At 39.6% G+C, this 27,911-nt stretch overlaps 1 protein-coding gene across 3 annotated transcripts in view; it reads left to right on the forward strand.

Moving 5' to 3' along the window:
- NTRK2 (neurotrophic receptor tyrosine kinase 2) overlaps positions 1-27,911 on the forward strand; it is a 205,584-nt gene that overhangs the window by 150,928 nt on the left and 26,745 nt on the right. For all 3 annotated transcript variants that reach the window (XM_015849246.2, XM_015849247.2, XM_015849248.2), the window contains 3 exons: positions 3,381-3,511; positions 10,733-10,905; positions 13,860-14,094. In XM_015849246.2, coding sequence (XP_015704732.1) covers positions 3,381-3,511; positions 10,733-10,905; positions 13,860-14,094 — 539 coding nt within the window. The remainder of the gene's footprint in view (positions 1-3,380; positions 3,512-10,732; positions 10,906-13,859; positions 14,095-27,911) is intronic.

Below are 27,911 nucleotides of genomic sequence, written 5' to 3' on the forward strand. Positions count from 1 at the left end.
GATAGCTCAGACATCCTAGTAAAGACTGGCACATCTTTTTTCAGAAGGTATTTTCCTGCCAAGAACAAGTCATTTAAATCAGTGGTATGCTCCATGCTGTGCAGAAGGTCAGCTTAGGTGGTGTAATGGTCACATGTAGTTGCAAAGTGTTCAGACCTATGCTCTGTAACCAAGGGAAAACCATTTTTACTCTGTCACAGCATTTCACTGTTTAATTACATGCAGGATCTTTTTAATAATTTGTACTATTGAGTGTCCTCCTGTCTGTGGCTGAAATCAGCCACATCCAGATCTAGTGAATTCAATGTGGTGAGGTGATTCTGAGCTGCCCATATTGCTTGGACCCACTCCAGAATGTGCTGAGATCCTCTGTGTTCAGCCTCACCATCAAAGGTTGGTTGCCTGGGGACTGAAATCCCATGCCTGAAGGTAGGGTTTGCAGGATAGGGCCTCAGTGCATCATTTACAATGTGACATGCAGTTTGTTAGTGTCTGAGATACTTTACATCCAATTCTTCTAGTCCCCTGGGCCCCTGGGACCTTGAGAAGAAAGCTCTATTCTGTAGTTCCCTTTCTTGCCAGCCCACTCTCCACAGTCATCCAGGAAAGCCTGCTGCTTTGGGCAAGGCTTTATAGATATTATGTAACTCTATAGCTTATTTTCAGCATTTACCCTTGTTTAGTTTGTGTGGTCTCACTTCATATTTTAGGTTTCATTTTTGTCTGAAGTGTTTCAACTTGACTTAGCTCTTAGTGTAATGTAAAATATTTTTTACAGAAATCAAACAAGATCTTTTAAATGTGAGATTACGTGGTTCTAAAAGCACAAATGGCAGCTCAAGTACAATCACCATTCATAGTGAAAAAAGGGAAAATGCATAACGACCCTTTGAGTATTTGTGTGTCTGTGAGAAAATGTTCTGAAACCACTTCTTTGGTAATCCAGTTATGCCACCTCTTTAGCCAAATTCTATGCTGTTTCTTCAATATAAATCCAGGGTAATCTCTTGGCCTTTCAGTAATTTCCAATAATTTGGAAATTATTGGCTTTATCCTGACACTGACTGAAAGCAGATTTTGACTTGCATTTTTCAGAGTATCTCCTCCCGGAATTATCTCTTACTGAATGAGGTATCATAATGGCTGCAGCTCTGAGTGTGCTGAATGTATTTTTCCCTTAGTTTATATTTTTATCACATCATATGAATTTGATTTACTTACATTGTTCTTGTATTTAATCTGTGCCCATTTAGTTGCATTTACTGTCATTCTTCATTTGTTCAGTAACTTGGTTCAGCTCAGAAAGGTAACAGGGATTGATAGAGCACGACAAGTTGTGAATATACTCTGAGCAAAGCTCTTGTATAGCTTGTAGTGCTTTGCTTTTGACAGTTTGGTATGGGACAGGTTGTCCATTCAGATGCTTTGTTTATGTCAGAGCATTCAGCAGCTTTAAATATACTATACGGGGATACTTGATATGCTTCTTATTTATTTTTACACTATTATATGTGGAGTCTTCCAGGAGCTTGACAAATGTCTTCTTACTGCTAGAGCATGAGTGAGTGGTGTTTGGTGCTCAAAATGGGGAGGACCTGAGCATTATCTAGAAAGTCAGAAGTGGTCATTACCAAGTATCTGGTAGCTGCAAAGAAAATGAAATGAAGGACCTCCCTCCCCTCTGCAGACACAGGGCTTTGCTGCTGATGTCAGTAGGGCAAAATTTCAGCTCTGTTCTGCTATCAAAGCTGATGGGCTTTGTGTTCTGAGTCAATGACAGTGGTAGTATGGAACTGAATGTCTTGGCTTCATGGCCTTGCACAGCCTCCCAGCTGCCACCTACTCCAGCTGAATGGGCTTAATCTGATGCCATCAGAGCCCTCTTACAGCAGCCAGGAGCTGGCATGGCTGCCCAAGCACCTTGTGTTCCCCAGGCCATCATAGGGAAATCAGGGGAGAGCCAAGCAGTGTTTGCTTCTCTGGCACCAGGCTCCCTTCATGTGCATTTTGTAAGCTCTTGGGTGTCTTCCACAGCTCAGGGTGCAGGATTTAGGAGTTTCTTTATGTGGGGACTGTGGACCCACTCTCCAAATGCTGTCAACATTGGTGGGAACAGGATGTGACCTTTCTTCTTGATTCTAGTATTAGTAGCATTCCATTTTCCATCCTCTAGTAAGAGGATGGGGCAGGGTATTTCTGAGTTAATGGTCACCTGGTTTGGAGCAGGTGCATGGCCGAGAAGAGGGTCAGGAGGTTGGCTGTGTATGAATATAACCCACATTGTTGACAAGGGTCAGCCCTGGTCTCTGCAGTTAAGTGGTTAATGGGAGATTTTTGCCTTGGTAGAGGGTGGCCTGATGCATGTGCAGTGCTATTTATTTCATTGCATTTAGGATTTAAGTTGCAAATAGGTTATATTCAAGTAGGGTTGAATTTCATTTTTTTACAAAAGCAGCAAAGTGTGCTTAGGCTTAATGTGTTGGTAGATACTGGCTGTTCTGTAAGATTTCAGCAACAAAAGCTGTCCACTCTGTTTAGCAGGCCAGTTAAACTGACCTTGCAGTTGTTTTATTTAGTTGAAACATTGTGAATTGATAGTACGTTGTACATAATTTGGTAGCCTTTTAAATATTAAATCTTTTAATGGAAGCTGCATTGGAAGGAGAATGTGAAATGAGATCAGCAAAAGTGCTCAAGGACTTTAATGTCAGAATCAATTGCTTCTGGGCAGCATTCTGCTAAAGCTCTGTCCACGACACTGACTAAAACCTTTGCTTCTCTTACTTTGGAGCAATATTGTAATTCATGTTTGTGAGAATGAAATGTATATCTTAAAATAATATAGCACACAGAGAGAAAGCAGCTGAAAACGTGTGCGCAGAGAGTAAGTTAGGTTTAGTTGAAAGGGGGCACAGTATGTTTCCCTGAGTTAGGTTAATTTTAAAACTTTTTCTTTCAAACATTTTTGACTCTGGATGAGACAGTTCAGCTTTTGTTAGAGGTACAGCACTAGAAGAGATATGAGAAAGGTTTCTTGTGTTTCCTGATTCCTTCATGTTTTTAAAAAATCAAACAAGAAAATATTGCAACAGCGCTGACTATTCAGTATGCTCTACATCAGTCTTCAAAACACAGTGACACATAAGCTTTTCCCAGGTGATTCTCAACATCTTCTTACCCAGGAAATGCACTACTTTCCAAATATAAATATATTTAAATCAACCTTTTTTGGCAAGGTATTAGTAAATCATGCATGGGCACACCAAATTTTTCCACCGCATGCAGTGTGTTCTACAGTCAGACCTTTCTCCAACTACCTGTAAGCATGGGCCCTTAGCCTTGCAGCTCATTTTGTCTTCTGTTTTGTCTTCTCTTTGCAGTTGTTCAGCACATCAAGCGCCACAATATTGTTCTTAAAAGAGAACTGGGAGAAGGAGCCTTTGGAAAAGTGTTTCTGGCAGAATGTTACAACCTCTGTCCTGAACAGGACAAGATCTTGGTAGCAGTGAAGGTAGAGTCTAGGATTTCCATCATTAATTCATGGTTGCATGTTTTATTTGTAAATTTTTGCCTTTTCTGTAGCCCAGTATAACTCCTCTGATATATGTGGGAGGGTTCACAAGGCTAATGGTGTTAAGAGAATGTGATACTCGATCTTGCTGTGGATTATAAAATAAAAGCTGAATTTCATAAGAAGAAGGGGAATAACAGATGGTGTCACAAAAGGGCAAAATCTTTTATGATTTATTTAAAGTATGATTAGTGAAAAATAATACCTGGGCTATTAAAAATACATGACTTACATTTGTGTGTCTAACAAAATAATCTGCAACCATCTGAGCGGATAGGTTAGGTGAAATAGGTTAGGCCAGTCAAAGGTGGCATTTTTTCATGATTATATGATTCTTTTAATCAGCCACTGAAATTATCTGTGGGAAATTGTCATTAATATAACTACCAGGAATATTATTATAAAATTGTTGGTAGTATTTTCATGCACTGTTAAAAACTGTCTGTGTGGAAATCCAGGAATTATGATATTTCACCCCTGGAGGAATATTTCTTAATTTTATATCTTCAAAATATGGTCCAAAGGTGGAAGATTCTCAGTATAGTCTCAGAACTTGGACACCAGACTGGCTTTACTGTACCAAAACATTTTAGTACCCCAAAATGGAAAGACTAAGAGTCAGTCATCATCCTCAGCTACACTAGCAAGCAGTACCAGCGAAACTACACTCAGTTTCAGTCTCCCTGGCAACAATCTCCTATCACCATCTGTTGTTCTGCTGAAAGCTCAACGAGGTATTCAACATTTTGAGGTATCTCATTAAATACAGGGTGAATGCATATTTAGAATTTGGACTGCTCTTAGGAATCAGAAGGCAATCTTGCCTGAACAGTCATGATTAGGCAACTGTGTGTACAGGATCTGGCAGTGAGAGAACATGAAAAGAGGATGGATTTGTAGGCCATTTTCTTGCTCCATCAAAAATAACAAGTTTTTTTGCTTTTTTTGCTTTTTTTTGCCAAAGCAAAGGATTACAAGGATTTTGATAGTTCAGTCATGTTGAGGAGAAATGTGAGTCGTGAGGAGAAATGGGGTCCTGAGGGAAAAAACAGAAGACAAATCTGGAAGTGAATAAATTTTCTATTGTATTTTTGGTGAAACTAGAGTGGAAATTTCCTCTTCTCTATCACTTTGGGGAAGTTCTTGATAGCAAAATAATAGTCTTTCCATTCACTTGCCACCTTTGAATGTTGTGAACAAATGGAGCCTAGCACTTCTGTTAAATGCTGTTCTGCACTCTCTCTGATGCACTGTCTCAGTAGAATTTGCAAGTAAGAGCATTCAGCCTTTAAAGGGGAAGTATCCCCACAGGTTTAGATGACAAACCTATCAGTTTTCTGCATTACTATTTTTACAATTATTATTATTTTTTCTTTGTCTTTTTTTTTTTTTTTTTTGCTAAATACATTCTTTCTAATATCAAAATGAATTACAGATGTAACCATACAGAGAACAACTTTTGTGTACAGATTATGCTCACTTAACGTTTCTTACATTAGCCCTTACTACGAGACTTTGGTCATTGTCTTAAGAGGAAATTTTTTTGCAAACTGTGTGATTGTATTGGTCCCCACATACCTTAGAGTTTGCTCTTCTGGTGCTTCCTGAACAGACAGAGATACATGGAATGTTATCACATGTAGAGGACTAGGCAGAGGACTATGTTCAGGCTCCACCATTTGACACAGGGTTTGGTACTGGAAAAATGTAATTTTTGACCTCAGAGGAGCAGCCAAGGGTAGCTTTTCCTGGCAAAGAGTAAGGCTTTTGAGAGTTTAACCCCCTTAACAAAACAACAGCAAAATTGTCTCCATGAAGTAGATGCCATGAACCCTGTAGAGGCATATGTTTGATGATAAGGGAGGAAGAGCCAGGGGACTCAGGCAGATAGGAAGCCCATTCTCACCCACGTGTGGTTGGTCCCTGCCAACACTGCTGTTCTTGACTGCTAACTGCCATGCAACTGTATGGCTTTATGCAAGTACACTAAAACACCAACCTGTACATCTTCACATTGGAGCGAACCTGCATCCTTTTCCTCATCAGCAGGGTGGTATTGGAGATGTTGAAGGTGCTGTAGCAAATTGCTTGGGAGCTGAGAGTTCCAGAGATGTATGGAAAGAGACAAAAGGAGGGTTAGTATGAGTAACCCGAAACTCCTGAGCTTCTGCTATTTGGAAAAGGAGTAAGATAGCCTGGGGAACAATTTTAAATTAAATTAAGAGGAGAGATTCAAGTTAGACATTAAGAGGAAATTTTTTGCATAGAAGGTGGTGAGGCATTGGCACAGGCTGTCTAGAGAAGCTGTGGATGCCCCATCCACAGAGGTGTTTAAAACCAGATTGGGTGAGGTCCCAGGCAGCCTGATCTAGTGTGTGGCAACACTGCCCATGGCAGGGTATTGGAATGGGATGGGCTTTCATATCCCTTCCAACATAAGCCATTCTATGGTGGATCACCTACCCTAGGAGGGCAGGCTGAGAGAGCTGGGGCTCTTCAGTCTGTAGAAGAGAATGTTCTGGGGAGACCTGATAGGGGTCTTTCAGTATCTACTGGGGGTGTATAAGAAAGAAAAGACTCCTTAGCAGTGTCTGATGTGACAGGACAAGGGGAAATGATTTCTATCTAAAAAAGAGGAGATTTAGATTGGATATAAGGAAGGAATTTTTTACAGTGAGGGTGGTGAGGCACTAGAACAGGCTGCCCAGAGATCTGATGAATGGCCCGTCCTTGGAGACATTCAAGGACAGGCTGGGCAGGGCTCTAGCCAGCCTGATCTAGCTGTAGGTGTCCCTATTCATTGTAAAGGAGTTGAACTAGATGGATTTTAAGGTCACTTCCAATTCAAAAGATTCTGTGATTCTGTGATTCTGTAAAGTGCTTACTTGTGAAAATCTGTGACCCCAGAGCTTCACCACAGGACAAGCTGGGCTCACTCCCCAGGTGTGTTTTCAAATCAAACTGGCAAACCATTTACTGCACACATTTGTAGAGATATGAGGATGGGAAAAAAAAACACAACAACACACAGAATCATAGAATCATAGAATTGCTCAGGTTGGAAAAGACCTTAAAGATCATCAAGTTTAAATGCAACCTGATCTTACTGTAACAACCCACCACTAAATAAAGTCCCTGAGCACCACATCCCAACAGTTTTTAAACACATTTAGGGACTGTGACTCAACCACCTCCCTGGGAAGCCCATTCCAGTGCTTAACTACCCTTTCTGTAAATAAGTTTTTACTGATATCCAGCCTAAATCTCCCTTAGCACAACTGGGGCTATTTTCTCTCATCCTGTTACCTGTCACCAGTGAGAAGATGCCGGCCCCACTCTCACTGCAATCAGCTCTCAGGTATGTGAAGCGAGCAATAAGTTCTACCCTCACCCTTCTCTTCACCAAACTAAACAGCCCCAGTTCCTCCAGTCGCTCCTCATAGGGCATATTCTCCAAGCCCTTCACAAGCCTTGTTCCCCTTCCTTGGACCTGCTTTTGAGGTATCCAGAACTGAACACGGTACTTGAGGTGAGGCCTCACCAATGCTGAGTACAGGGGCAGGATGACTTCCCTAGTCCTGCTCACCACACCATTCCCGATACAAGCCAGGGTGCCACTGGCCTTCTTGGCCACCTGGATATACTGTTGGCTCGTATTCAGCCAACTGTCCACCAGCACACCAAGGTCCATTTCCATCAGGCAGCTTTCCAGCCACACCTCCCTAGGCCTGTAGGGTTGCCTGGGGTTGTTGTGACCAAAATGCAGGATCCAACACTTGGCCCTCTTGAAACTCATGCAATTTACTTTAATCCATTGATTCAGTCCTTTCAGAAAAGTTATCATTTCACTGCTGGCCAATTTTGCTATGCCACAGTTATTCAAGCTCTGGGTGCTGTCTATTCCTAGGGCTGGTTTACCAGGCATGGTTTTGTCCTTGTTTAAGCTGACTGGGGCTGAAGTTAAGGATGGCCCGCAGGGCACTTACTTCAGCTGCCTCTAGATGCCCTAGGGGTGGGATACATAAGATTTGCCCTATGCTTATCTACAGTTGTGGTTGTCTAGCAGACTGATGGATGAGTTTAGGAGATGAAGAACATGTCCATGATACTGAAGTGGATAACCAAAGATTTTCAACTCTTCTCCTAATCTCAGGTATTCTATGATATAGGGGAACAATAAGTGTTTCACAATGGAAGGCTGGAACAGTGAAAAGGAAGGCTGTCATGAGAAGTTTGTTAGCAGGTTGTACTGGTGTCTGTGTGAGACAGATGTCTACACTTCTCTCCTGACCTTTGCATGGATGCAGCTCTGTTGTGTTGGGGTGGATTGAGGAGCTGGTGGTTTGTGCTTGCTGCACTGAACAGATGTGTAGGAACCATTTTCTACATGGATATCTGGGCAAGGACTTGGTGGAGGAAAATAAACAAGGGGTGCAGTCCATCTGCCACAGGGCTGAACTCAGAGTTCCTGCACTAGCCAGGGAAGGCCTCTGTTGCCCAAGAAAGCATGCCACTCTTCTTTAGCTGCTGGTCCAGCAGCCTGATGATTGGAAAAGTACTTGTGATTGTATCTCTGTCCCTGCTCAGGATAAACTCCCATTGACTGATAAGAGTGCTTTGCATGCAGAGCTTTGGCTTACTTGTCAGTAATAGTACTAATGAATATGCCTTTGTTTCTGCCTTGTGCTCTTAGGGTTTTATTTTGGTTTGATTTTTTCCCTTACACTGTGAACAAGCTTAACATATTCCACAGTATAATTTCCATGTGAACGTTCCTTGCTTATTGTTTCACTTTCCAGTCTCCTCCTAGCCTATGTCATCTGTCTCACATGTATTTTGTCTATTCTGTGTCCTGCGTGAGATAATTAAAAGGAAATGAGAGGACCTTTCACTGGAAGGTAACAGATCAGGTTACCCCTTGGTAGTAGAAACCCTGTCTGAGTTTTACCAGGGCTTTAGACCTTTCCGTATTTTTCTGTTTGACAGAAATTGTGTAATTGCCATGGCAACTGCTCTGTCATATGATAATTTTGCTGTTTCTATGAGATAAAAAGAGTCTCCTGAAATATATAGTATGCCATACTCACAGGGCAAGCATTTTTACTGTCTCTCCACTGAAAAAGCATGCTGGAAACAGTATTAGCCTGTGCTTCACTCTATTTTTTTTTTTTTTTTTCCTGTGTTGCTATTATTTAAAAAATGTTTTTAATGTTCATTGTTTCTCTATTTTTCTTGCTGAGAAGAACTGTAGTATGATTGCATTATACATGAAACCACCATAGGGGACTCAACTGACAACAGGATTATTCTGTGTGATTTCATCATTTAGCATAGGTTGGACTGTGTGTTGTTGTCTGCATCATGTTAAGGCATTATCCCAGAGCCTGGAACAACTGAAAGACAGTTCAGTTTCATTTCTGATTTGATCTGCATGTGATTTTGTGGTGATTATATTTGAAGAGCAAACCTGATATCCATCTTAGATGATATAGCTGTTTATGCTAATGTGTCACAGCTTGTGAAGGTATGGTGACCCAAATCCTTGCAAAATTATTAGTAAAATTTGTGGAAGAAGGTTTCTATGCCTGAAGACAAATGAAACTGATAAATGAATCCCTCAAGAAAGTGGCACAGCATGCTTCTGTTGTCCCTGGGATCCCCGGAGCCTGAAATTCACAGGGAATAGCCCCTGAATCTGACAAATGTCCAGTCAGTCTCCCTTGCACCTTGTCACCTTAGCTGTTCTATTTTGAGACTGATGGTTGCCATTTCAAAAGTAAAGCAAGTGTTTTCTGACAGTCATGTTTTAGTCACTAGTGCCTCATATGCATACATGCATATGTTTAATCCTGGAAGGGTGGACTGAATTGCCCTTGCTAGAGAAAAACTCTGAAAAAAAAACACCCATGAGTATAAAAAGCAAGAAACCGGGATTGTTGGCACAGTGACTGCACAGTGTCAGCTTGCTCTATACCTGTTCAAACGAGCATGGTTTGATCCACATTCTCTTTATGAATTCAGAGTAGAAAACAACATGGCTGGATAACCAGCAAAAAATATTAGAAGTTAAGATAATGTTGTTAGTTTTGTCTTACCCTCCTTTGTTCAAAGTATGCAAGTAGTTAAAATACAAAGGTTCGGAGCCTGGCCTTCAGGTTTTGTGAATAATAAGCTGTGAAGTTTGGTAACCTGCTAATGTTCACATAGTGTTTAAAAATATTGCTTGAATTAATATAGTGCAATCACTGAAAATAAAGCACACTAGTGGTTTATTGTCAACTATGATTATTCCTAACTTAATTGGTGCCAGAATTTGCTTTTATATTCAAGCATGAAGGTGTTTCCATGCTAGAAGAGATCTGAAACTGCTTATGTGCAGCAGGTAAATTATCATTATTTAATTATACAAAGTCTAAGGTACTATTTGATCCAGCATTGATATATGTCATTCAGAATGGAAATATGCAGGATTTTAGAGCTTTATGAATAAAAAGGGGACGAGTAAGAATTGACACTGCAGGATTCTTTTTTTGCTCCTACTTGCTCACTGTCTATCAGTTTGAGATTAATTCTTCAGTTACTTATAGGTATGGTTAATCTTAGTCATGCAAGTATATCCACTTAATTTCAGAGGTCTTTGGATATATGATCTGATCTTTCTACAAAACTGGCTAATATGTAGCACACACAGGGACCAACATCAACAGCAACAATGCCACTGATACATAAGAAATGCATCTACATTCCTGCTAAGTATTTTAGGCAAGCAAAGCTTTATTGGGAGTAATTTAAACCAGAGTTAAATACCAAGAAGACACTGGGATCTTGCCTGACTAAATGCTAAAGAATATAAATCAGCTGGGTACTGGTGTATTTTTTTGATAAGGCTGTTTTTTCTGTGTTTGGAAAAGCAAGGCTGTGAGTATTCGTACATCTTCTTATGAACAGTGTTTGAAATGACATGGGGAGAGGAACAAAATTGTACTGCTTTTACTTACATGCATGTAGACATCACATCTGCATTTCTAAAATGTTACTAAAAATATAATTCCTCCATCCTTCACACAGCAGTGTCCTTATCTTACCCTTACATGTTCCCCCACATGTTCAGTACTTTCTGTGAACATCTCTCCTTCCTTACATTCTCGTTTTCTCTGCTAGACATTGAAGGATGCCAGTGACAATGCCCGCAAGGACTTCCACCGTGAGGCAGAGCTGCTGACTAACCTGCAACATGAGCACATCGTCAAGTTCTATGGTGTCTGTGTCGAGGGTGATCCACTCATCATGGTCTTTGAGTACATGAAGCATGGAGACCTGAACAAATTCCTCAGGTAAATTCATCACGTATTGTGCTATAGAGCGAGAAGTGGGCAGTGAAAGAAGCTATTGGTATTTAATGCTAATTTAACTCTCAAGAAAAATTCAGACACCAAAAAGTGCAAATCTGTGCAACAGTCATTTTGTGTACTGTGATATGGAGCTCATTGTTTCCTGGCAAATTTGGAAATTAATGCTACGCTTAACACTTTCCACCAAAGGAACTGAAACCAAGCAAGATTGTTTCCAGTGTATTTCAGCATATTCTAAAATGTTTGATTAAAAAGCTTGTGGTAGGAATTGTTTTCTGGTAGCACTTTGAAAGATCCCACTTAACATCTATAACTGTAGGCATCTGAAAGCTTCAGAAACATATCCACTTTTTTCTTCCCTCCTCCCAGTGTTTTGGTATGAGTGCCATTAGTCTGTGGCAAGAAAACTTTGAGCCATGAGAACTTCAGTGCAGTGTAAAATGCTACATCTTGGGCTCTGGAGTAGAGCTTTGTTTCATAAAGCTGTTGAAGAATGTACATCATAGACTAAAATTCAACAGTAAAGAAGTCATAAATATGTAGATGATACCTAAGGTACAGAATAATAGATAACTTGTGAATAAGCAATCTTTGAACACTTGTCTTGTGTATTGTGACATTTCCACCAGTGTGTATTTACTGACACAGAAATAAGCAGTTAAGAGACAGCTTCTGCTCTTACATAAAAACATTTGCATAAGGGATTGTTCTTTCAAGGTTTTCTATGCCTTTCCATCAAAGAGTACTAAAAACATTTCACTGTACTGAGATCTCTTGTGGTAGGGGCACCACCATTTTTGAAAAATGTCCCTTTAATACATGCTAATGACAAAGCTGTAAACCAAACTATTGTCCTTTTAAATGGGTTCAGGTTTTCTGTCTCAATGAAATTGCTAGTGACTGCTGGTGTCACCATTTTTTTTAACCTTTCTGAAGTGAGTTTGCTCTCCTTCTGATCTTCAGTGAACAAATAGCCACAGTGTATAAAAGCAAATGACATCAACTATCATCCTCTCTTACCGGAAGGGCTGCTGAGGCTGGCAGAGAGACCAGATCTTGTACTGGGGATGCAGAGCAAATACTACTTTTCCCAGACTGATTGTCTCTTTGGCAAAGGATTGAAGTGTATTGTGAGAGTGATGCTGGTGCATTTACATTTGCCTGCTTGGACCTCTGCTGTGGATGAGAAGACTGCAGTTTCCAAAGATGCCAGCCCAGTACTTTTTCATAGCACTGAATTTCCATAGAGCAAGTCAGATTTGCTACTGATTCATTGTCATTAGAAGAAATACTTATTCTTTGATTTTATTTATTTATTTATTTTTTTCTATTGGCCTTTTCTTACCTCCTAATTCTCTTAGAATTGTTGTACGGAAAGGCAGTGTAACACTCAATATATTTCCTCCAGTAGGTCTTCTCTCCATTAGGTCTTCTCTCTCTCACTCAGTCTCTCTCTCTCTCTCTCTCTCTCTCTCTTTTTAATTGTTAATCATCACTGGTCTTTAGAACATAAAATGATTGTGCTGGGGCAAGCTGTTTAACCTAAGCTGCAATTTGCCATTCCTCTCACATCTGACGCAGTTTGCGCTGCAGATGAGAGACGATCTGTACGCGGGGCGCTGTTACATGCAGCCTGTATTTCTTACCCTGCAGCGCCACCAAAGGCTGATGGGAAAAATGTATCTGAAATGTAACCCAAATGAGCTTTGCTATCTGTGCGCGGCTGAAGGCCGTTTCAGATCTAGGTCCACTGCCTTGAAGTCATTCTTGCCCAGTGCTTGTTCTGGGCACTGGATGCTAATGTGGATCCGAGGAACGTTATTGTCCGCTGCAGGCACTGATGGACACCTCATTTACAGACCACATCGCAAGTAAAAGCAAAATAGATGGAGTGTTAAAAATAATCCAAGATTTGGAGCTTCATGTCTGAGAGCAGCCATTAGGAAAAATCAGCTCAATTTAAAACTACAATGCTTTTTGATAAAAATTTTCTCTGGGTATTTGTAGGAGCCTTTGTGTCTTCCTGTTTATTTCCCTTACTCAAACCAGTTCAGTGACTGTCTGCACCCTGTGGCAGAGAAAGTACTGTTGAGTTCCTTACCTGGTAGGAGATGCAGTGCCAGCAGTGCTACATACCTTCTTTCATTTCTTTCTCACATCTGTCACTCTGCTTTTAAAGTTCTTCCCTTGGGGCAATTTTAATAACATATTCCTAATAGGTAATTTCAGATTTGATCTCATAGATTTTCATTAATTTGCAACTCTTTTCCAAACTCCCATGCCCTTCCCTTAGGGATGAATTAAGGCCTCACCTTTATTGATCAGAAAGGTGATTCTCTGAAACTCATCTTTGGAGGAAGGAAGGACTTCTGAGGGAAGGTTGAAAACTGGTTGTAGAATATTTTTTTCCAAAATAGCTGGGGAGAAAATGACAGAGATGGTCTCTTGGAAAGAGTAATTTGCATGAACAGAATTAAAAAGGCTTCTGAAAACCCAGAAGGGAAGAATGGATAGAAGGTGTTATTCAGAATATTGCATTAAATGAGGAATGTTTGCCTCATTAACTGGCTAGAGATTGGGTGATGCTAACAGTGTATATAGGAATGCTGATAACTATTTCTTAAAGTTATGAGGATGTAATATGAGAGAAATGTTGGTCTGAGACAGGCATCTGTTGCTCTGAACCAGTCTGCCTTATGAACAATATATATTCCTGTTGTATAATTTTCTTCAGATCACCTGTCTTTCACATAGTGAAGGAAAACAGTAAATAAAGAAAGCCAGGAGAGAAATTTTTTGGTTTTACCAATGAATCTGTAACACTTTTGATTCTTATGTTTGAGTAAGTCACTTCTCTGGTTTTAGGATCACTAGTGACTTTCACCTCTACGTTTCAGAAATGCCCTGTCACTAAATCAGCCTGTATTTTGGTGCAGGGCACATGGACCAGATGCAGTACTGATGGCAGAAGGCAACCGACCAGCTGAGCTGACACAGTCCCAGATGCTTCATATTGCCCAGCAGATTGCAGCTGGTATGGTTTACCTGGCATCACAGCACTTTGTGCATCGGGACCTTGCTACCCGGAATTGCCTGGTTGGTGAGAACCTACTAGTGAAGATTGGAGATTTTGGAATGTCTAGAGATGTGTACAGCACAGACTACTACAGGGTAAGTGAACTGCTGTGAGAGCTAGCAACTGAAGTCCTGTTTGGTCAGCTTACTGCAGTGATGTACTTATGGCAAGTTGTGGAGTCAGCAGCATTTGCTCCCACATGTGTGACTTCATGAATGGAACAGAGGAATGGATCAGATTTTTATGGCTTACAGAAGGCAATCTATGGCCAAGCTGTTAGTTTGTGAATGCTGGACTTGTATCCTGTAAGATAAGCTACTATGCATCTTTTTACATTCTCTGTATCTGCTTCTCACATCACTTGTTTTCAGTGAGTTCTTAGATAAAATGAAGATCTCTTCCTTATTCACACTAATTGTGCTGGTGCTCATAAAAGGACAATGCCACCTCTGTGCCATTGTTTGTGGGATGCCTGAGAGTAGATTGCCTTGATGTCCAGATGATGCTTGACAGGGCAGAGGAAGGTAGATATAATAATTGTTTGTTGAGTGTTGTTTTACCTAACAGCTGAAAAATGTCTTCTCTGTTCTTTGTTTCTTCTTTCAAAATGCAAACATAGTAATTAGTAAACATACAAACCATATTTCTCTTATATTTTGTTATTTTGGAAACTTGGCACCTCAAGCTACTTGGTGCATGTAAAACAAGTATGATTTCATTTCAGGACTTGGAAAAATACACAGAATCGTAATCACTGGCTCTATTTTTTCAAGGACAACAGTGAACACCAAAGGCTAGGCTTTCTTAATTTGCATTTGAAGAGTGAACTGTGCTGTGACTGAGGGCGTTTCTCTGTTCTGTATTTGATCAAGACTGCGTTCACTTAGCATCTTCATCATTACACTTAGGAATGAACGCTCAAGCTTAACAGTAACAGTTTGCAGAAGCCTTGACAGATAAAGGCAGAATTTTTTGAGTGATAAGTGTTTTGCTTTGTTTTGAATTTTGGAAAGAAAAAAAGTAAAAAGAAGAAGAAGAAGAAAAGAGAGAAAGTAGCTCTTGCCACAGAAAAACTGCATGCAGAAAAGGATGGAAGATAGGTAATCATTTGTGCTTCCTAGAGGCAGCTGAGGTTTGGCACAAGCATGTGACAGTGTACTGAGTGGTGTCTTCTTACCAGCTCATACCTCTGTTAGTCCTTGAGTCCTACACATGAGCACTCAAACAAAGCTTCTACCCAATGGAGTGGAGGTTTATGACAAGGGCAAGGCGGAACCTAGAGAAGTTCTAGGTAACCTGGATGGTCATTGTCTTTCAAAGCACTTCATTCAAGTACACTGTATTTTTCCATTGCTTCATTGTCAGTCACACTCTCTATTCTCTGTCCCTTGTTATTTTGTCCATCTTCTGAGACCAAGGGAGGAATTTTGTTGTCCAGGAAGAAAGAAAGAAGAAACAGGAGGGTGTGTGATGAGGGTGATATAATGGATGTGAGGTGTTTTAAGTAATTAAAAGTTCATTAAGGAAAGGAAACAAAATTGGAAAGAGCTGTTAGTAAAAATACACAAATTTGGCTGAAGGGAGGATGAGGTAGGCAAATGTCAGAGGGGGTGAATGAAAATATAGATTTTTGTAGTAATTTGTTTGGAACAGCAAGAAAACCAAGAAGGACTGTTTCCCTACCACCTCCCTTTTAGTTAGTGTGGAGGAGAGGCAGACCCACATCCTACATTGCAATTTTATTTTACACTGATAAAAGCTGGAAGACACAGCTGAGCCTTTGAGGTTCTGAACAGCCCTCCTTGGGTCTGCCGTGTATGGTCTAGTCAGAAGCTGAATGATGACTTTCCAGATTGTTGTCTGGAGAATTAATCTGTGACAGACCTACAAAATGAAACCACCAGTGATTACACTGGGTTTGCACTGACCGAGTGTACTTAATTGTTTATACCATGTCTAACTGTTCACACTTAATCATATGCAGGGGAGTAATTCTTCCCCAACCTTGAGTGCTCCATCTAATGCTTACTGGAAGGTTTAATACAGCTCCAAAAGCTCCATAGGAAACGTTTTGGTGTTTGTGTGTATTAATGCACTGGAATCATTTTACTGGGAGCCTACCAGCCTTGTCAGAATGCTGGATTTTCTCAAGATGCTTTGTAAGATAAGGATGGTCACCAGTACTTGTTCACCACTGGATTGTTAATGACACTCTGCAATGAATCAATGCAGTTGTTAAGGGACACTTCATGGACAGGAGTGAGAGTAGTAACCCTTGAGCTAGAAATGTGTGTAATATTCGGTGCTAGTTGCACAAGCTTTCATTTACCTCCTCTCTTCCTACATTTTCCTTTTATTTTTCATCAGATAGGAATCTTGACGGCAAAGGGAGCCCTGATCACAGCATCACAGTCTCGTGCGGATTGGAAGGAACCTTAGAGATCATTGAGTCCAACCCCCGAGATTTGAGCCTCCTGTGTAGCAGAGTGGCACTTCTACCACTTGCGCCACAGGGCGGGATTCGAACCCAGGCCTCCGGTGTTGCAAAACGGCATTCCTACCACTGTGCCACCAGATGTATGTGCTAACATTCAATGAAACAGCAGTAGTCAGAAGTCAGACCAGACGAGCATGGGGACTTGAAGAAATTGCAGTAACCTTTTCCTCTCCCATAGTGCCATCCACCCCAGGTCAAACAAATCCAACTGGCAAATAATTAGTTTCATCTGTGTACTAAACATCTCCAGCGACACTGCTACACCACAGTCTTTGTATCACAGTGCACCACTTCATGACATTGTTTACTTGCTGAGTTTAGGTCTTAAGATCATCTGGGGCTTTGACTTGTTTTGTTGATGTCTGTTTTTTGTTGTTTGGACACTTAACCACCACACGTCAGAGTTTCCCTTCCTTCTCTCTGACACCCAAATAATGTGACTCATCAGCAGCCTTTGTGGCTTAAAGTGCCGACACAGAAACATGGGAATGGACATTTTGCTTGTATATTTTCTTGAGAGAGTACTTCAAGGACTTTTCCAAGGCTTACAGGCCAAGTTTGCAGACACTGTTCAGTATTTAGTCTTAAAATACTTTTCTGTTTTTTCTTATTGTAAACATCTTTTTGTTTGTCTGTTTTCTAAAGAAAGCAAAAAAAAAAAGAAAAAGAAAAAGAAAAAGAAAAAGAAAAAGAAAAAGAAAAAAAGAAAAAATGAGGAAAGTCATCTCACAGCAGTACTTGGAAAAACTTAACAGAGATGTGCTTTAAATACCCAGCCTGGTCAGCCAGCTGCAAGCTTGAGCCAAGTTTTTTCATGAAACTGTGATCTTACATAATTAAGCAAGATTTTTGCTATTAACTTCATTAGGATCAGAATTTTGCCCTTCCACATTGTTTTGTCTGTCCAGTGCAGAATAGAAACTCTGATTCTGATGTAGATTTATGGAGCTAAGTTGTGTAATCCCATTCTAGCTATTGTATAACTAACTTGTCTTTATGCAACAGTCCAAGGAGCAGCTGAGAAAAGAAGGACTCCATGCCTCCACTTTTCAACCACACATGGATCTGTTGGAAGCCAGGGACAATTAGCAAGGTTTTTAGGCCTAACATATAAAAGGTGCAGAGAGGATTAGACATTGCATTTTAGCTACTTCTATTTCTAGCATGAGAGGCAGAAGAACCCAAGGGACTGTGTTTCAGTATAAATTCCAGTGACCTGCTATCTGTTTAATATCTTCAGCATATCTCATACCATGTTTGTTGTTGCCCTTTTGCTATTTAAAAAGAGGGAAGCATATAGATTTGTAAGAGTCAGCATAAGTTACTGAGTCAAAGCCTTCCACTCTTGCAGAAAGCTATAGATTAGGTGTTAAAGGGCAAGAGAAGCCACAGGAATGTCAGACCTCCCCAAACCATGTGGAGAATCCCAAAATTCATGAATGCTTTTAGCACCAAATCTCATGAAAACTCCCGTCTGCCAAGGGAAAAGAGTAGGATATATCAAGGCTATCAGTAGTGCCCTAGCCCTCAAAATACAATTTTTTTGACAAAAATTTCTGAGGTTCTATAAAGTTGGTCATACTTGATGCATTACAGATGGTGACACCAATCTGCTTGTCTGCCTCAGCAAGAATTACCTTCTCTCAAGTAAGCTGTATGATGGTATGCATGTTTAAGCTAGCTGCACCCACCTGGCTTTACTGGGATTGTGTGATGTCTCTTGGAGTACATCTGGCCCATTATACTGCTTTTGAACATCATCTGTCCTCAGTGTCTCAGGGCAGTGTGGGAATAGAGTTTAACACAGACAGAAAGTGCAAAAAGGGGTAAAACAAAAATGCAGAAGACCTATGCAAAACCTGAATAATTTAGTTAAATATGTAAGCATGATGCAGCCTGCAGAACAGTGATAAACTTATTTTTAGATAGCTCTCAGATTTATCACCAGCAACAGTTTTGCATCTCTGAAGTTTGAACTTCTAACTCCTAGAATACTCTTGTCCTGTCATACAGCACTTCCCATTAATTTTTTAAAGGTTGGTGTTGAGCATAATCAGGATATTGCTGCTGAGGCCTTCCTTGGAAGGCTGTTCCATGACCTCATCCTCCTAACGTTTGCACATTTTCTTAATCAATAGCCTAAATAAACTCATGATTATTGTACACCAACTTTATCACATACTTTTTCAAAAGAGAACATTCTTCTCCTTTCCTAGCTTCAACATCTCAATTGTATATAGATGAAGTAATCCTGTTCCCTTCCAGACTGTCTTGGGAGGTTAAACAATGCACACTGTCAGGAGAAAAGGTTCTTCATTTTATTTCCTCTAGAAGCCAGCATGTGATAGAAAGTTTAAATATCTCTTTCTGGTTCACAGATCATAGAACTGTGAGTTTTATTTTCCAAATGAGGTTTTGCCTGTTCTTGGATCAGAGGTACTTCCCTGTCTCTAATGAAAATGCACTGTACGTTACATCCTACATTCTCATAGCCTGTGTCTTATTGGCACAGAGTCACTGTATTGTCAAACAGTGCTCTGGGCCACTTTCATGTTCTATGGTTCTAAATGAAGAACATCCTCTTTTCTGAGGTTTTTGGTTTCGGTCCCCAAGTGAGTGACTTTACAGTTCACGCTGGCACATTTTGTTCCTCTGGTGGTTAAGAAAGACTGCTGTCTCTCATTTATTTTTAGATTCTTTGGGGGCTGCTTTTTATTTGATTCTTTTAAAATTAAAATCCAGGTCTTTTTTAATTTGGTGTTGAATAAAGAACTAGAGTCATGGGAACAAAAAATATACAGCTGAGGGAGTGAAAAAGATTTGTAAGTAAATTTTCTAGGTGATTGTGGCTCTACTTCTTAATGTTTTATTTCCTGATCACTTCTACTTAATGTTAAATGAAAAGAATATCTGTTCTAAATATAGAGATAACATCCACTTTTGGTTAAGATGTAAGAAGTTACTGTATTTCTTAGCCTCCCAGGAAGACTTCTAGAAAAACTAAAAAATTACACAATTTGGTATTCTAAATTGACTTTAAAAATATACAGCTTCCAGACCTTTGTTCGCTGTCACTCAGTAGAGTCAGAGTAATGGTCTTGAAGCTAGTGAAGTAACATTAATATTAGAGTACTGAAATGGTGAGGAGCATCTTGCATGCTAGGCACAGACTTTCCTTTGCGTGTGAGCCTAATGCTTAATATTGTAAAATGCTGTATTTCTGGCAACTGCGTAATATAGTTTTCTGGAGACTCTCTATAGGAAACAATTGCTAAAAGATAATGCTCATAAAATAATCACCAGAGTGATTTCACTTAAACTATTTCCAGTACCAAATTCCTGTTTGCAAAGAGAATTAATGCATGACAGCAAGCAACTAAAAAGGGAAAAGGCTGGTTCATCATTATTTGGGCTATAACTAGCCAGGCAAGCAACACCATACAAATGTTTACAGTGAGGAACAAGTGTTTGTCTATTCTGAAAGGGCAGCAACAGCAAACACCTGCAGGTCTCAGCTGTCACTACAGAGCTGAATACCTGTGTGTGGGAGTTTGAAGGAGGCTGCACTAAAGAAAACAAGTAAGAGTTACTTAGAAGTCAAGCAGCTTGTCAAGGCATCCTCGTAGGTGTGTGTATTGAATTGTCACTGTTTGAAGGCACAGTTTGAAGGCTTTTTATTAGCTACTATTTTTGCATCCATTGCTCAAAAGGAAATTATTTGCTTCCCTACATGGACTTTTCTGCTCTCCTCCTCCGTCAGAGGCTCATTGCATCATGTGTAGTGCTGGGGAGGACAGAGGGTTCCAGCAGCCCTGGAGGACTTGGACAGATGATTTAATGCAACTAGAAACAATAAAGGAAATAATGGGCCAGCTACAGCGATGTAAATCTGAAGTAGTTCCCTTCAAGTCATTGCAATAACTTTAATTTTTAGACTAAAATATCTGCGAACAGATTTGAGTGTAAAGGTCACCACTATGTCTGCATTTAGAGGATCGCATACACCAGGATGTCTCAATGCTGAGCGATTAGCAAGATGGCAGGGCTTGTTTCTCCCTGTTCATAACACAGTATTACTTTGTTGCATGTAGGAAGTATGCTCTTTACTGAGCTTGCTTTTACGCATCCCTGATTGTTGTTGCTATTCCTTAATCTGGAGTTTCCTGACCCATGCAGTTCTACAGAAATGACAAATTCAGCTTTGTTCCAAGCAACTGTCATTCTCTTGGCTTTTCGTTGTTGTTGTTTTTCCCTATTGTAATAGATGCAATCACTTCCCAGCAGAGATTTCTCTCTACACACAAGGTTCACTGATCTTGCTAATTGTCCCACTTCTACCTATTTTCACTGACACTACAGGAGATTCTAGGGAAGGTTTCCACACCAGTGATAGGAAAAGGGCATCAGATATCCAGCACATGTAGTTTGGTGTGTTTAACAGCAAGTTCTTACTAAGCTTTGTCTTGCAGTGTTAATGTAAAGATACTAATATAGAAAGCAAAGTTTTTAACTAGGAAGCTGTAGCATATTTTTATTTTGCCTTGTTTAAGAGCCTTTTAACATGAAATGCACAACTGGGAAACCGTCTTCATTGCTCATGCTGCACAATATTCTTTGCACTGAGAGTTCAAAACAAGTGGAGATCACAAAACCAGAAAAAAAAAATAATGAGAAAGCTGGATTTATGATTGAAAGAAAAGCAGAGCAGAGTGCACTCACTCCTGTGACCAGTTACTTGATTAGCCACTGAATTTTGTTTTTGCTTGTTCCTTTGGAAATCTGCCCCTGACAGATTTATGCTGGCATGGTTCTCTTGAAGGATATCAAGAAATAATCAGTAAAAATTGGTTCATCCTCTGAAGAGATGTTCAGGAAGGAAGCAGTACCTAGAAATATTCCCCAGGAGACACAGAAATTCTGTTGACCAACACTATTGCTAAACACTTTAAGAGTTGTGTTGATCAAAACTGAATTGAAGTTTTGGAAATTTTCAGTGGAAAATTTCCCTCTCTTTGCTTCTTTTAAAAACTTGGAGAACTTACTCTTTGGTTTCACTTTGATTGTAACACAGATATTACAGTTTTCAAAGGCACGGAAATTCAGTTCATGTCAACACTGTTTTTAAAGCATTTTAATTCTGTGGATTTCAGGAGGATTACTCCTGGTGCATACAGGAGGTAAGAGCCTTAGGATCCATATGCATGCCTATAGAATAGCAGGAAGTTTACACAGTCAGCAGCACTGGTGGCTGACACAAGCTTTTCTGTTAAGGAGCTCTTAGCGCAGATGCTCATTAACTTTAAAAGTCCTTTTAAAATTATATATACAAAACTGAATCATTCTTAAAAATAACCACACATATGGATATAAATTGCAGGAAAGCAGTGATTCACATATTGAAATTAGCTTTCCAAACTGCAATTTGGAAAGCTTTACAGAACTCTGATCGAAAGCGGGCTCATTTCACTAAGTAGCAGCACAGCCCTATAAAGCCATCTTTGCAGGTGCTGGAATGATTTGGCTACTGCAGAGATATTTAGCACATCAGAGGGCCATGTCCTTAATCTCAATCCTGTTCACAATTTGCTAGACTGAAGTTCAATGACTGCTGGGAACTTTTTCCTATGGCTTTGTTAGGGCCAGCGTTTTTGAAAGTGGGTCTGCAGGCAGCATTTTCAAGAGAATGGACTCAGGACGAGAAGTGATAAAATATGTTCTGTAGTTTTGCTTTGTGGACCAGGTCCTCGTGCAGACTACTAATGTAATTTTGCAATTGTGGTGAGGAGGCAATGGTAAATATCTGGAAAGGCAGATACTGTACTGCAGACCACCACTTTTGGCAGAAAATCTGCAAAGCAAATGACAGAACTCCAAAGGTTAGCAGCTGAAGCTGTTGACTTTGATGTGTGATGCACACAGTGTGAGCAAAAGAAGATGTGGGAACAAAATGAGAAAAAGATCTCTGGGAACACTGTGAGCACAGTCAGAAACTGGAGCGGCAGCTCCCGGCTAAGCAAAGCACAGTGCTCCTCGCGCGGTTGCCCCGACAGCCGTGGGGAGGCACGGAAAGGCCACCCAGGGGGTGCAGCACTCAGCCGGGTCCTCCTTTGACGGCTCCCACATCCAGCTCCCAGCATAGTCTTTGCAGGCTTCCAGCTGGAAGGTTTTCTTATGCTAATGGACTCTCTCCTTGCAGTAAGGGGAGAAGTTGCTAGGCAGTTCTCCTAAACGTGCATTTAATGCCTGAGACCAGAGGACAATTGGCACTCTTTTGGCTCACGAAACTCAGGAAGCACAGAAAGGAAGACTTAGACAATTATTCTGAAATACTGTGTATAACAGGAGGGACTAAGAAGATGAGAGAACAGCATCAACTAATAATAAAGTGGAGTCTGCAAATACAGCTCTTAGTTCAGTGCATACATAGGGAAGAGCTACTGATTGTGAGTGGACATGGTGAAGAAAGGAAGCAGCTGCAGCACTTCAGGTTGCTGAGGTCTTACCTTCTGAGTCCTACTGCCATCTGATGGAGCACCTGCATGTGTCCATTCCAACACAGGGTTGAAGAGAAATCATTTTCAGTAACTTGGGTCAATATGAGCCTGTTGGTATCAGTGACAGAGCACAGTGAGCATATTGCATAAGGACTGCTCTGAAAGTAGTGCCTATGTTGTTTTGATTGTATTCTGATGGAGTTTGAACCTTTCCACCAATTTTACATTACACGTTGTTGCAATGAGACAGATGGCAGCAGAGAAACAACCTGAAAGAATGGTGTCTGAATGGAGGTATGTACAAAGCAAAGGTGTGTCACTGAATTCCTCAATGTGGAAAAAATGGCACCTACTGACATTCATGAACACTTATTGAATGTTTTGAGAGACCAAACAGTGGATGTGAGCACAGTGAGGCAGTGGATGGTGCATTAAAACAGTTACAGCGGCTTGCAAATGGTATTTCATTTATTTAATGTCCATTTGCTTGGAAATAAATAGGAAATATTACTTTCAGAGCGACCTATCTAGGTCACTTATACAGTTGTAACCCATATGCCTTTCTGAAGCCTGTTTTATATCAGAGATCATGAAGAGCACTGAGGTTTCTGACAAGTTGTCAGGACTGCTTCCAGGCTTGCCAAAAGGTGAGAACCTCAAAACTGAGATGATTTTGCAACTGTCAGGCTCAGGAACTTGTACTTAAACATAAGCAATAACTTGTCTTTGCATTAATGTAGTCTTATATGTGGAGCCAAAACTCTTACAGAACACAGTCAAATTTCTAGCTGTGGCAGAAATGAATGTCTGATTTAAGGTGAGTGAGGGAAAATGCACTTGGCTGATTAAAAAAGAAATTAGTGATACTCATGGTGTCTCAAATGCTTCTGTCTCCATCAGGTGGGTAAATAAATCTACAGAAGAAAAGCTGCATCTGTGGGAAGTAACTTTTTTTCTTCCCATTGCTGAGCAATGCTTTCAAGAAACATATAATACATTATACATTTAATACTTCGAAGTTTAGTATTTTTTAGTAGTTGCTGTTTGTATGAGTGTTGCTCCTATTTTGTTGTATTGTCCCAGAACATGAGAGGTGGATGTTGGTGATACAGTAGCAGAGGCTGAACCCTCCCACCTAGTATTATGGGCCAGGAATGTTTGAAAGTGCCTTTTAAGCAGAAGCAACACCCAGCACAAAGAAGACTATCTCAAGGTAGAAGTGGTTATGCTTTCAGAAAAACTTAACAGATAGTCACCTGTAACACCTGGGAAGAGGTCCTCATATCTCACAAAACTCTTCCTCGATTAGGTAGCTGTACTGAAGTTTTTCTCCACACTTATGATGAGAGTCCTGGATGTGTGTGCTCTTTAACAAATGTCAGTTAAGTTATTCACGTAGTCACATGATTGGAAGTCAAGACTTTAAGGAAGAACTATAGTGCAAAGCTTTTAATAATAGAGAAGAAGACTGGAAATTTACACCTGCAAAAAATAATGACCTTCTCTGATAAAGAGAATACTGTGAAAATAAAATGTATACATATAAAAAAAATAGAAAATAAAAAATAAACAGAGATAAAGGAGTCTTAATAGTGAGATGGTTTAAATCACAATATATATATATATATTCTGTTGCTATTGAAAATGAGTATGATCTAAGCTACTGGTTTTGTAATGCATGCAATTTTTGTAGAGGACAGAAAGACTACAATGCATATTTAGAGACTGTAAGCTTGTCCAGCTCCAGTTCAGTGGAAAAACAAAGTGAAATCATGAGGAACAGGAATTTTACTTATGTGATTATTAATTGTAACTTTTTAGTGACATTGTATCTGTTTTCAATATTGAAAAAGGGGGGGAAAAAATAACATCATCCCTTGATCCAGCTCATGCTTGCCACATTGAGAAGCAAGCCTATGTTTTGCTGAAAAAGTAGGGATTATTATTATTATTATTATTATTATTATTATTATTATTATTATTATTATTATTATTATTATTATTATTATTATTATGTTTGGGTTTTTGTTCCCCCAGCTGATATATAAAATATGATTGAGTCTCACTCTCCCCTAGAATATATTTTTATAGCATCATTTAGTCCACTCCAAAGTAGCTGTGTGAAGGGACTCTTTCAAATTATTTTATGACCTGCAAGATTATGTTCCTGTAAGTGGATTTAGTGGGATTTAATGTTATCTTCTAAAAGGGTGAAATCCTGCTGTTGCATAGAACTTGCTCTTGTTTTCATTTCTTTTTCCTTTTTTTTTTTAAATTTTATTATTATTTTTTTTTTCATGGCAATGGAATGTTAGGAAGATAAAGAAAGAGTTGTTCATTAAAAATATTGCCAGATATTCCTTGATAACACATCAATCTTACAGTTGTTTCACTGCCAGTATAAATATACAACCAAAGGGGGGGAAAAAAAAGGAACTTGAACGACAGGCCTGACGAATACAAATCATTTGCCACATTGTTTTTGTCATCTGTATTTCTTACACTGCCTCAGCCAAATCCCACAGAATAAAAATACGATGTTACCTGGAGAGAATATATTCTTTCCCAATTGATTTACCAGATGCCTGTCACCCCCAAGTCACTTTGAAAGGATAACTGATGGGCCAGGATTTTTGCAAGTTACTGCTTTGCATATACTCCCTTTACAGCTGATTATGCTGTCATTGTTACTTTCTGATGGTAAGACTTAGTGCAACATAGCTGACTGGTAGAATCCTTGTTGGAGATTCTACTTGCTTGTGAGCTAAGTGAAGGGCAGGGTCCTGCATTCTTGGCACTCTGTCATATGCATGAGCTGTTTGTTTTTTGGATTCAGCAAGCAGAGTTTTAAATCTTCTTTAGGGAAACAAGACATGGAGAAAAAAAAAAGAGAGATCAAAATAGAGCTGAATACTTCATGTCATAATTTTGGCAACATATCTAGTCTTATGCACTGAACACACTGATGAAAAACGAGATTTTGCAGTTTTCAGTTGAATGATTTTTCCATGCTTCTTGAGTATCCTCTGATATTCTAGGACCGGTGTTTCATGGCATATCAAACTTTTTTAGATAAAAGTACCTAGAGTTGAGTAATTGCATGGGAAAAACAAGTATGTTAAAGTTCAGTGCCAATGCACAGCGATTGGAATTTGCCCTTCAGTGAGAAGCCAACAGATACTACTTGAATCTGCAACATGAAGCTTACAAGTTGAGATACACAGTCCTAACATCATAATTTTTTGCAGAGGGGGATTCTGTTGAAAGTGATTGTAAGACGTACCTTGCATAACTCCTTCCTGTTTGCATAGACACACCGTAGTGATTTTTAACATCAGTCATGCTTGGAGGAATATACAGTTTTGAACAACAAATGTTTCCATGGCAGTTTGGAGAGGGACTAAATGGTGGTTTTGGAGCTAAGCCAGCTTGTATATGCTTCCCTGTTATGCAATATTAACGCTCATGTTTTCTGTCTTGATCAGCAATGCTTAGCAGAATAAAACAGAATATAGATGAGGAAGAATTTGAAGGCTGCACGGCAAATAAAGCTGTACTGCATGCACTAAGATGCCTTTCAGATATGGCTTTAAGCATATGTAAAATGCATAAGCTGGGAAATAAAACAGAGATTTACAGGAAGGTTTATACAGCTCCACTGTACAGCCTGAGACTGAAGGTATGCCTACTCTGCAGGTACCACTAGCTCTGTAATTGTGATGTGTTTGATGTATACTGCAAGACCAGCCAAAAGAAAAGTGAATGCTCCTTCCTGGGATGTACATTTTCACACCTATGGACAAAGATGCTTTAAAGTTGGCATGTGTTTATATATGCTCAGTCTTGTCTTTAGGGACATAGAGAACAGCATTGTGTTAATTAACATGATCAAAAATGAGTTATTATTTCCTAATTATTCCTTTTAGTCTGCCAATATTTTTCAACACCTTGAAAGTCACTTTTCAGGACAAAAAGGACCAAAGCAAGAGAATGAAAAAGTAGTCAATCCAAATCTGTTTAGCCTTCTGCTTTTATAAAGTAGGCAATTATTTCGCATCTGTACTTTTTTTTTATTATTATTATTATTATTATTATTATTATTATTATTATTATTATTATTATTATTATTATTATTATTATTATCTTAACTGAACCTTAAGGAGGTCAAAACTGAGATTTTCAGAACCCCTAGTAATGAAATAATTGTAATCTCAGATTTTTGAAAGTTTGTTTTCTTACTGGTCTATTACAGCTTCAGAGGTTCAGCTCCGAAAAAACTGGAGGGAACTAGTTTTAAGGGGCAGCTTATGTAGTGGAGAAACGGAGATTTGCTTTAGTAAATGTGCAAAAAGTAGCTGGAATTTGTGTTCTTAAACCAGAAAAGTAGTTGGGAAGCAGTAGGTTGCAGAACTATTTGTGATTTCACATCCTAAAAGATTCTGGCAGTAAGGAACAACATTCAGGCAGGAAAGACTATTAGGGAAGGCAAGATAGGTCCTACTAGGATACAGTGAAAACTGCCAAAAAGCATTTGGTAGTGAATTTGAGACTGATATTAAGATAAACAAGAGAAGATCCCTGGCTGTTTAAATGTGATGAGAAGGAGGGAAAGTGAAACTGCTATAGACGTGATGATGCAGAAATGAGAGTTAATTTGGCTTGGAAGCAAAACTGATTTTTAACTTCGGGTCTTGAAAAGACAGAGGTGAATGCAAAGATATAGGAAAAGTGTTTAATGGACTTGGAATATGAAAACATGGAGCAACTGTAGAGAAAAAATCCTACAAAAATGATGGAAATGGGGAGCTTGTTTTATATCAGTAAACTAATAGTTCAGGTGACAGTTTAAGCAGTGTAATCCAGCACTGCTGCCCAGAGAGATGGTCCTGCTCTTTTGCTTTTCTCAACAAATAATTCCTGC

Source organism: Coturnix japonica, chromosome Z (assembly GCF_001577835.2).
Source record: "Coturnix japonica isolate 7356 chromosome Z, Coturnix japonica 2.1, whole genome shotgun sequence".
Classification (NCBI taxonomy): domain Eukaryota; kingdom Metazoa; phylum Chordata; class Aves; order Galliformes; family Phasianidae; genus Coturnix; species Coturnix japonica.